Genomic DNA, 12,016 nt, shown 5'->3' on the forward strand with positions numbered 1-12,016 from the left:
TTACATTGTAAGAGACTGCCTTTTAAAGCACCATTTTCCATTTGGCATTTCACCAAGGTCTGATGTCCCTGGAATTAGTTTCTTTATTGCTCTTTGAATATCAACAAGTGTTTATCTAAATTAAACTGCATTTGGCTTGATGGCTTGACTCCAAATTGGTGCAATGGCACCATTCTATATAGGTGTATCAGAATCTTCATGCATTGAAAAAAGTAGATGGCCATCACCTTGAGGCAAATCAGGGGGCAACTGTTGCCAAGGTACCAGTACTTGAATTTTTAAAAATCCCAAACCATTTTAATTGATGGATCTTCATACAAAAATAGCTAAAATGTTTGAAAGTATGGCAGCTGAGTAATCATCATAATGCTTGGCGTGATTTAGTGCTTAGCAGGTCTCTGTAGGTTTCCCCTAAATGAAAATGACCCACGTACGTACTGGTCCGTCTTCTTTTGCTATAAAATACAGCAAATGAAATGTTTCGAATGTTCCCACTTTTTCTCGGCTGGTTTTGACTTTCAATTATGATTAAACGAGACCCAAACTACTGCTAATTTTCAGTTGTGTGAACTGATAACTGCTTTTACCTCAAAGGCAGAATAGGGAGTAGATGAAATTGTCAGTTTTTAATGAAAAGACGCTGTGGGGAGATGCAAGATTTGGATAAAGTTGTCAATTGTCCTTGTCAATCTGTTCCTCAGGTTATTTGGAGATGGGTGTGTAGCTTGTCCTCACGTTTGAAAGTGATCTTGTTAGGGCAGCAGGGTATATGTATGCTTTTACTTAGTTCTCTCCTTCAAGGTATCAGTGAGGTATTAACCTTTTCTCTGGGACAGGTCATAAATTTGCAAAATTGTTGTAGAGCTGAGCAAAAGGCTTGCATGGGATAAAATCACTCACCATAGAGGTCACCGGTACTTCTCAACAGTTACGCCTTTGAAGTACAAAAACATCAGTAAACAAGGTGAAAATTCAGTTCTCCTGCCTACAGCAAACATTTAGGGAGCATCGGTTATATTTTGATGACATTCTTGATGTCACAAGCCTTATAGACTAGTTTTTTGACTCCTCAAAAAGACCAAAGTGAAAATCATGTGCCAATATTTAGATCCTCCTCTAAATATTCCCAGTATGGCATGCTAGCTGGCAATCAAGGCTATCTCGTGGAAATAGCCATATGAAGTTATACTTTGGGATTTAAAAAGCTACTAGAGGCTGCTGAATTAAATAAAGGGACAAACCTCCAAAAATGGCATTGACTGTTTCACCAACACACTCTTCTATTTCCTAGTCCCTTTAATAATTGAATTAAGTCTAGTCCTCAGTCAAGTAAGGTGGGTTAGGTTTAATCTTTTACGTTTTTAAATAGCTATTCTTAGGAGTAATTAATAAAATGAATACATCTAGTACCTCAAGTATCCAAAGAGATTAAATCTATGAAACAGACCAGTCTTCAAACTCAAGACTTTCTACACCCTGGCTACTGTAACTTAACTTCAAATAGTAACTTAGATATGTATCTAAGTTACTTAGATACATATCTAAGTTACTATGTTATCTATGAAATTTCTTTACATTTCTTTACCTTTAGATTCATATACCTTTAAAACAATTAGCTCTTAAACATACAAATGATGGAAATATAGAAAAATCATTGTAATTGTGTTCAATCAGATCCCTATTTGTTATAAAGAACTAAAGCTCTAGGTGGCACCTAGTGAATGATTTAATGGGAGAGAAAAAAAAAAAAAAAAGCTGAGCAATGATACTCAAAATAACTAAGGCAGCATCTTTAAAAACAAACAAAAAAAACTTTACCACCCTAAATTACAAACTCAGGGCGAGCAGCTTAGTACACCAACAAGAACCAGTGTGATAAATTCTCCCTCATACCATGTATTCTCAGTCTCAAACTGGCAAAAGGCACACATCCTATGTAATTTTTATATTGTGTTTTAAGGCTTTTTCTCCCTAAGAGTCAACTGTAACTGTGGTTAAAATTGAGAAATTATTTTCTCCAAACCCTTCTTTGAAAGGATCCGCTGTATAGATCCTTTGGTCACCTGCCCTTATGTTTCTTCTACATCTAGACTAAAAGGAAGGTAACAGAATTAGGATCTTAGTAATCATAATGCTTTTAACTGGTGACAAGAAGGAAGAAGCCTATAGTTAAATATCCCAGAAATTTATTTAATGTTTGCTTGATACATTTTATATAGAAAGGTTGAGGCTATTTGCTTTGGGTGCCCCCTTGTAACTCTCATGGAGGCACTGAACTACAAAGGGGTGCCAATCTGGAGACATCAGAAATGGAAACCACAAGCCCAATTTTATGTTCTTAAAGATTTATCTCTAGTGAAATTAGGCCCACTCCCTTAAAAAATGCTGAATGTTGGAGCTATTGTGTGAAAACAGCTGACTTTTTGACTTTTAGGAGGGCATTTCACATTTTGGTCTGTTGGAACATTTAAATACTTGGAAATAAAAAATATTCAGCTTTGAAGTTTTCAATACTGGAAAACTTTCAGTCTAGGGTTTACAGCCAGGAAGGGCTGTTTTGTGTTCCTTAAACTGGACTCTGTTTCCCACAAAGTTAATCTTCGGCTTTGGCTTCCATTTCTTCTGCATCATCGTCTCCATCCACTTCTGCATTCTCTCTCTCAAGCCTCTCAAGCTGCCTTGCAAGTTCGGTCTCATCTGTATCTGTGACCACTTTAGGCTGTGGAAGCAGAGGCATAATTTCAAAGTGAGATGGTTAAACAGTATACGAATTCAACTTTAATACTCTTATTGCCTAGTATTTTAACTCTTAAAAAAATACTTTTCCTTCACCAACTCTGCCATCTGTTCACTCTTGATTGCTGATGCATCATTAATAAATTCCATTAGATAAATAATGGGAGAAATGTAAAAGAGTGAGAGTATGGGGAAAAGAAATGTGTATTAAAAGAAAATATTCCCTTCTATCATTTTTATAAGCCAAAACTGAAAAATATGAAAATCATCTCGGTGGCTGTATCTTTCAAACCCATAAGATGTCTTATAAAAATGCATCCTCTGGGTTTAAAATAAATTACTTACCATTTTTTTCTAATTAGGTTTCATTCTTGTTGAGATGAAGAAAATATTACTCTTGTTCCTAATCCTTAGATCAAATTTTAAGCCTTCCACATTAAATTCTGACAATAACCACTCCTTTTTATTGTCTATTTTTTTTCTCTTTTGGGGGGATAAACCCAACATCCATCAGTGACCTTACTCCTGAATAACCATCATAGTTCTCATTTACTTCTAAATGAGTGACAGTTCTCATTTACTTCTAAAAAGCCCCTTTAAGGGCCCTCTGAGTCAATGATTATTTTATGCTTAGCAGAATTATAATCCTAGATGTATCTCATGTTTTAAAAGGCAGTGATTAAGTATTTTAGAATGCAAATCATTTAGAGATTTAAATTCCGTATGTATGTAGCTAAGTAATCTCTAACCCCAAGGTGAGATTTGAACTCATGACCCCAAGATCAACAGTTGCATACTCTACTGACTGAGCCAGCTGGGCACCCCTAAATTTCTTATATATTTTAAAAACAAGGCAAGAACAGTATAGACCTTACCTCCATTTGGACATTGAAGACACCCCTCTTTTCCTCAATCTTTTCTTTTATAACAGCCATAGCTTGATTGAGGACAGAGAGGCCCTCTGTTCTCTCCAGGGTTGTTGTTGTCATCACATATCTAGGAGGAGCTATTAGATTAATCTAAGAAAGAAGAAAAAAATCAATTATGAACATAACAATACAACACAAAACCATCAGCATGTTTGAGAACTTTTTTTGCTAATCTGCTCCCTTAACAAATCACCCTAAAACTTAATTTCTAATTCTGTAAGTCAGCAATTGGGGCTGGTTTGTTAATGCAGCAAAAACTAGTTGATACAGTGATATAATCCAATGTAAACAGTCCACTGAAAGACAATATATACAATTAAGACTGCTCCCTCTTTGGTGGCTAAAATAACTACAGCCATCATCAGAACAATGGATAATTTGTTTCTAAAAGCAACAAAAATTCTTATTTGGTTCTAAACTAAACTGACAGAAGAAAATCTAAGATTCTGAATAACAACCATCTGGTTAATTGTACTGCTTAGAAGATTCAAACCAAAACTCCTAAAAGATGTGTGAATATGAGAATATGTTATCCTTTTCAAGATCCTATGGGCATTATGGGCACAGCAATTTTTTTTGTTGTTGTTGTTTATTTTTGAGAGAAGAGAAGAGACAGCCAGCAGAGGAGGAGCAGAGAAAATGAGGGGGAACAGAGGATCTGAAGCAAGCTCTGTGCTAACAGCAGACAGCCCAATGCGGGGCTCAAACTCACGAGCCACAAGATCATGACCTGAGCTGAAGCTGGACGCTTAACTGACTGAGTCACCCAGATGCCCCATAGCAACTCTGTATTATAAAGGAGGTTTAGCACAGCCGGCCCTCTGGCACTAAATACCAATAGAAATCTTTATCCACTGTGACAGTAGCAGTACCATCCGTTAGACAACAGCACCAAGAACCACTCTGCCCAATACCTGTTATGAAACATGATCATAAAAAGAATCTGATTTGGTTTAGGTTGGTTTTTAGCAGGGGGAGAGAAAACATTACTCACCTTGATGGGCATGGTTTCTGTAGAACAATTCAAACCTGCTCTCAGGGCTTCTTTTACAGCATCAATGCCTTCATAACCATAACAAGCCACTTCAATATCTAAAAGTACAGAAATTGAAAAACGTATACCAAATAATGCAAAAAAGTACTAAAAGGCTTAAAAATCAGAGATGTGGCAGATACACTAGCACTCAAACACTTATGAAAGCTTTCATAATCCTTTCAGTATAGAAATAACCCTATATGTTAACTTTCATAATTATAAAATCTGAATATGCAGTGAAATGATATCTTCTCCACATCAAGCCCCTGAATGATGACTATAAAGGAGAGAAATTCAACAAACACCTTGATTTCTGCCTATGCCTGGGTTAAAATCATGATTCCAACATCTCTATGCCTCAGTTCCTTATTTGTCAAGTGGAGAGGAGGAGGAGTGTGATAAAGGCTGAATAAAACAATAACTGCAAGTTGCTTAGAACAGTTTAGAAATTGCATACCCTCTGACCCAGCAATTGCACTTCTCGGAGTTTGCCTAACAGAACACTCATATAACTGGGTAAGTGTCTATGTTACAAGCATGCTAATTTGTAATATTTTTTTCTCACAGTGAAAAAACTGGCAGAAGATAAATGTCCATCAAGAGAAGACTGGTTTATACTGGTTTTACTGTTCTATAAAATATCACACCTAGCTGGGGCGCCTGGGTGGCTCAATCGGTTGAGCGTCCCGACTTCAGCTCAGGTCATGATCTCATAGTTCATGAGTTCAAGGCCTGAGTCGGGCTCTGTGCTGACAGCTCAGAGCCTGGAGCCTGCTTTGGATTCTGTGTCTCCCTCTCTCTGCCCCTGCCTTACTCGCACTCTGTCTCTGTCTCTGTCTCTCTCTGTCAACAAACATTAAAAATATCACACCAAGCCATTAAAAAAAAATGAGAAATAGTCCCATGTTTTGCATGGAAAGGCAACCATGCTAGTTGAGGAAAATTTTTCATAGTATGATCCCACCTTTGTAAAAAACAAAAAAATCTATGAATGTAAATAGCATATATTCCTATACAGTGTATATGTGTAGGAAAAATGTCTGAAAGAATATACTCCAAACTATATTAACAGTGGTTAATCTGCAGGCATAAAAGGGTATTACTGTACTATTAGAATATTTTAAAGTTATTTTCTAAAACAAAATTACACCCCCCCTTTAAAAAAAGGGGCTAACGTAATGTTAGTTGAATGCATATATGACAGTTTTCCCTTGTGTCAATATATACATTTTATGATTCAGTAGAAGCAAAAATAATTTCTTCAACTTTTCTTGTTGTAAGAAATAGACATTTAGAAAAATTTATAGATGTTGATATAGCAAAATATTCTTTGGTAAGTCTCATCATTTAACAACTTTTTAATTTATGCAACGTATTTTAAACATTTAAAAACTCACTTACCTGCTCGAATTTTGACAGCTTGTGGTGTCAAACGCCTATTAATATTGTTAATAAGTACTCCCCGTTCATCTTCATTCAAATCTAAACTATCCAAAATAGATGGGTCTCTAATTAAAGCAAAACAAAACACACACACAAACATAAAAGATCAAAGTTACTTTACTAATAACTGACATCAAACACAGTACCACAGAATGTTTAAGAGCACAGGCTTTAGTGTCAAGACTGAGTTCAAATCTTAGCTCTGCACTTTAATAATGGTGTTTCGGGGCCCTTCCAGACCTCAGTTTTGAAACTTGTAAAATGAGGATGAAAACTCATCCACCCAGTCACTGGACTGTGGTATTAAATGAGAGTGCAAGTAAAGCACTTAGGACAATTATGACAAATAGAAAACACCTAACTGATTACTATGTAAAGAAAAATTTTAGAGATCTGGCTAAAACAAGGAATTTAAAATGTCTTCTAAAACATCTGGCATCCCACAATAATTAAGCATTTCCATGTAATTAGCAGTCTCTTTTCAAGGAGCCTGAAAAGAACAAAAACATACAAGCAAATTTAAAAATAAAAGTGCATCCTTGGGAATCAGTAGAGGAAGGGATTACTTTCAGTCAGTGGGCTCAGGAAGGGCTGCATGGACTAACGTGGCATTTCACCCGACGCTTCTGAGTGCCACAAGGCAGGGACCAGGGTCTTAGTCACCAGCATGGTTGCGGAACATGAACAAATGAAAAAACTGAATGACTAAAAGGATGGTAGGACTTTAAAAAGCAAAGGTAGAAGTGTTGTAAGAAAGTTATAAAGTATTAAAGTAGAAATGGCATGAGCAAGCATCAGGCCTAAACAGCAGGGGTTCGGGAATGAAAAGCAAAAGAATTTGGGTGGAGGGAACTTTCATTCAGCTAATACTGCCTACAAAATGTAACAAGACAAACCATCAGAAAATGAGCAATAAGATGAACAGATGTTTCACAGAAGCAGCAGTAAGCACAGGAAAAGCTGTTAACTTCACCAACAACCAGTAAAATGCAAACCACAACAAGATACTATTACACCTATCAGTTTGGCAAAAGGGAAAACAATCTGAGATATATACCAAATGTTGGTGAGGATAAAGAGAAATAGGAACGCTCATACATCTGCTAGAGGAAATATAAATTGTAGAACCAATTCGGAGAATATTTTGACAAAACTGAGTCAATTTAAAGATGTGTGTAATCAGTCCTATGAGCCAACAACTCTACTGCTATATGTATACCTCAGAAACTCCCAAACATAGAGAAATGTACACGTATATTCTTAATAGCACTGTTCAAAAATACGGGATAAGGGTGTGTGTGTGACCTTATATCTCTTAATAGAGGAATAAAGTATATTCTCGAAATACTGTATAAAAATTAATATGAAGTAGGCACACATCTATCAATTTCGAGAATCTTGCTCTTAACAGCCTTATAAGTAAAACTGTAAGGTACAGAGATCTGCAATGACAATAAATTTTGTTTTTCAGTTTACATGAATAAGAAATATTTTTAAATACAAAAATTCTATACGTACTTTACAGATATATATGTAATAAAACTATAAAAATGTAAATAATGATGCATACTAATTATAGCAGTTACCACTTATGAGGGGAATGGGTTAGGAAGGGTAAAATATGGTTTCCAACTATCTCAGAAATTTTATTTCTTAATTAAAAGAAAAAAATATGAAGCACATGTGGCATAGAATTATCTTTAAATGTGGTCACTCCATGGCTGATGAAACAAAAGAATGTTAGGGAAAAGGAAAGACAACATATACCAATGCCGAGCAGTAATGGAGGGGGTGCTGGAGGTGGAAGTGAGAGAGCTAAGCCAGGACTGGAAAATGACAGCACACCAAATTATGAAATGTACTGGCTGACGGATGCAGGACTGAAATCAGGGAGGAAAGAAATATACCACAGTGCTTAATGGTTAATAGCATAAGCTCCATATGGAGCCAGTGTCTAGGTCTGAATTGGGGCTCTACCACTTGCTAGCTCTGTGCACATGGACAAATTATTTCATCTCTGCTTCAATTTTCTCACCTATAAGACTGGGATAATAACAGCACTTATACCACAGGTTGTTGTGAGGCATATATAAATGTTAGCTATTCTAACTATTCTTCTTACCTTTCCCACAACGTAATATGAAGAAAAAAGTCACATGGGGGGACCAGGGGGACTGTAAGGGATTTGGAGCCCCAGATGAGTTGGCTTGTTGGCGACTCTAACAGTCCCAGGTCTTACTTGGCCATTTTGAGAGCTGAGGGGACCAATATCCTTTGGCAGCACAAATGCTGGGAAATTAACCTTGGTGTAGTGGTGAGGCTGCTTGTGGGGCATTAACATTTGGGAAAGAGTAGGAGGTGCAGAAGGAGAGACAGGAAGTACACAAAAGTGAAGGAGTCTGGCTATTAGAAAGGATACGATACTTGCTACAGGAGAAAGTAGAGGAAGGTAGTAAAGAAGTTTGCTTTTAGTATAAATGGGAGAAGGTAGAGCATATTTTTATACTAATGGAGCAAAACCAACAAAGATAAAAGCTGAAAACCCAAAAGAGAGAATAATGGATAAAAAGAGATCCCTGAGCAGTAGCTGTGCACAGGTGGTAAGATTAGTTTGAGAGCAGGAAGGATATGAATTCCAGCATAGGAGGTAATGATGGATGGGAGGGAGAAGTTTGCTGAGGTAGTGGAAGGAGTACAGGAGATCCTGTGCAATGGCTTATATTGTCTTTATAAAATAGGTAGTGAAACATACCAGTTGAGAGGGAGGGAAGGGGGGGGGACTGGGTATCTGATGGAGAGTGTGGAAAAGCTCTAAAATAGCCACTCTAAGAATGGGAGAAGAACTGACAAAGAGCAGAGAGAATGTGAGGCAGCAGTGAAGGCGCAGCTGAGGTTGGAGACCATGAGTATGCAGTGGCACCAACCTGCAAGACTGTGGTTTTTCCTAGCAGCACCCAGTAGTCTACAAGTGTAGAGAAGGCAGGAACATCGATCCAAGGCTGGATGTAACAGAAGGAAAAACAGGGCAAAAGCTCATGACATTGGCAAGAAAGTTGTTGGAATGATGGACCGTGGTATGTCTATGCTGAATAAGAAAGAGAAGGCAGGAAAGGGTGAAAAGACAGGGAGGAAAAAAAAGGTCTGGAATCATAGACTGGCAAAAGAATTAGGAAGACACAGAGTAGAGCTAACTATGGGGGAGCTGGAAGGACAGGAAGCTGTGCTAAAAGAACAGAATGTATGAATTACAGGTTTTGGAAACACAGCAAATTCTGGTGATAATAAGACCCAGGGTGAGGCCACATGAAAACTGGCTTAAGTGGCATGGGCTGAAGGTCAAAGGAACTAAGGTAAAGAAAATAAGGTTACTGTTATAGATGAGACATCTACACTGGACCTGAAGTTAACCAGAATAACAAAACTAGGAGGGGAAAACGTGTAAGTGGATAATGTGAAACCATATGGTTTACAAAAACTATGGTGTACAAAATTACAGATGCTTGGTTATATAGGATTGGCCCATATTATGGGCCTTTTATACTGAAATGTTTTAACCTAAATTTGGCAAGGACAGAATATGTGGATGTTGTGCTTTTATTATATGTCAGGCTCTCAACCCATGTGCTAGAACTAGCACAGCTGTGGTATCAAGGTAGAAACAGCCAAGAAGATGTTCTTACGAGACTGCATGCTTAAATGCATCATAGGCACCGTATCCGGGTCTCTTGTATTTGTCATCAAAGACCCAGGCAGTCCTCTGGAACAGGCTCTCCAGCTGCTCGTCCTTGGTGTACTCTAACACCTCAGCAACATGACGAAGAATACTGTAAACCTAGAAACAAAATGAAGAGTTCAACAATTCAAAGATTCAAGAGAGCTATTAAAAAATAGGTATTTTTATATTTCAGTAGACAGCATATAAAACCTTGGTTAATTAGACTACAATAATTCCTTAACAAAAGATTAACATACAAGTTCTTTTTTCATAGAGAAATATTGGCTTTCCAATAGTAGTTAACTCAAGTAGGTATAACAAGTAGAAACAGGATGTAATTTAGTGTCCTAAGACCCAGACTATGAGTTGACTCTGGGACTAATTAACCTCTCTGAATTTGTTTCCTCTTCTGGAAGAAGGAACTACTAACATCTCTCCTTTTTACAGCAGTGAGCTCTCACACAGGTCAAATATATCCAAATGCAGCACACTATAAATGGAAAATATTGTACAAATGTACAAAATTTATAAATTATACAAATCCTCTTATGCAAGTGCAAGCTATTATTACTACTCCATATGACAGCATGGAGCCAGAATTGAGATTTTAATATTTTTCTGCTCTGTTATCATTTTAACAGTTATCCTTCAATCCTACCTACCTCCCACTCACTGCTGCCAAACCCTTTTTCTAATTTCCTAAAAATAAAAGGGCTTAAAGACAAGAAAAGAGGTTTTCACATTACATATGAAAATTGAGTGAGGAGAGGTACTAACATTGCCTATTTCATTCTATCACCTTATCATCTGATAAGATCTACTAACATACTCATTTTACAATATTCTAAGGGGACAAAACAAAGTGAAAGTTTCCTAGAGTGGAGCTTATCAAACTTAGTGGGACTTGAAATACTGCATTAAGTGGTCAGGTGATGTCAATGCTGCTGGTCCAGAAACTACATTTTGGTTTTTTTGTTTTGTTTTTATTTAAAAAAATGTCTTTAATGTTTATTTATTATTGAGAGACTAAGAGAGACAGAGCATGAGCAGGGGAGGGGCAGAGAGAGAGGGAGACACAGAATCCGAAGCAGGCTCGAGGCTCTGAGCTGTCAGCACAGAGCCCATGAGATCATGACCTGAGCGAAAGTCAGACACTCAACCGACTGAGCCACCCAGGTGCCCCTAGAGACTACATTTTGAATGGCAAGGGCCTCAGATTATTATTATTTTTTAATTTACTTACTTGTTTTTTAAAAGTTTATTTATTTTTGAGAGAGAGAGAGAGAGAGAGAGACACACACACACACACACACACACACACACACACACCATGCGCTTGAGCACACAAACAAGGGAAGAGCTGAAAGAGCGGGAGACACAGAATCCGAAGCAGGCTCCAGGCTCCAAGCTGTTAGTACAGAGCCTGACGCAGGGCTTCAACTCCAGAACTGGGAGACCATGACCTGAGCCAAAGTCAGACACTTAACCGTCTGAGCCACCTAGGTGCCCCAGGTCATCAGATTATTAAGAAGGGATTTTACTGATTGTGTTTTCTAATGTGTAAACCATACTGCAGTAATAGTAAACAGATCAGTAAAACAAAAGGAAAGGTTTGGATAATGGTCTTTTGGTTGTTTAGATTTGTATTCTCTTATTTATTGGGGTTAATCAAGATTTCAAAAATCTCTTCATTTAAAGCATTGTTTTCTTGGCATTTTACCTTAAGGACAGAAACACACAAGAGAGAGAGAACAAAAGAAAAGGAAAACAGAAACAATGGAAACAGTGCCATTAAGAACCTAAGACCTAGAGAATAAAGGATAATCTATATGGGACCAGAGAAGAGAAAAATATAGACAGAAGATAAAGAATGAAAAAAATGACTGTTCTTGCTTAATTAAGGCTTACTGCACAGAAGTAGGGAATTTCAGCAGAAATTAGAAAATGAAACAGAAAAGAACCCTAGCAAAGCGGGGGAGGGGAACTAGTAACAGGCCCCTGCCTGCCTTGCTTTCCTGGATTCACAAACCCTTGCTTATTCTTATTTTATTTTATTTTTAATGCTTACTTCTTTTGAGAGAGAGAGAGAGAGAGAGAGAGAGAGAGGGAGAGGGAGGAGACAGGGAGAGAGGGAGAGAGGGGGAAAGGGGGAGAGGG

General features: G+C 37.5%; 1 protein-coding gene across 1 annotated transcript in view; it reads right to left on the bottom strand.

The window, feature by feature from the left end:
* Positions 1-134: 134 nt before the first annotated feature.
* The window catches only part of EIF2S1 (eukaryotic translation initiation factor 2 subunit alpha), a 21,801-nt gene continuing 9,919 nt past the window's right edge, over positions 135-12,016 (bottom strand). Inside the window, exons 4-8 of the mRNA XM_049612626.1 lie at positions 9,825-9,976; positions 6,103-6,209; positions 4,660-4,757; positions 3,612-3,755; positions 135-2,719 (exon numbers count right to left, since the gene is read on the bottom strand). Of these exons, the coding sequence (XP_049468583.1) occupies positions 2,594-2,719; positions 3,612-3,755; positions 4,660-4,757; positions 6,103-6,209; positions 9,825-9,976 (627 nt within the window). The 3' untranslated portion in view covers positions 135-2,593. The remainder of the gene's footprint in view (positions 2,720-3,611; positions 3,756-4,659; positions 4,758-6,102; positions 6,210-9,824; positions 9,977-12,016) is intronic.

This window comes from Panthera uncia (assembly GCF_023721935.1).
Source record: "Panthera uncia isolate 11264 chromosome B3 unlocalized genomic scaffold, Puncia_PCG_1.0 HiC_scaffold_1, whole genome shotgun sequence".
NCBI classification, from domain to species: Eukaryota; Metazoa; Chordata; class Mammalia; order Carnivora; family Felidae; genus Panthera; species Panthera uncia.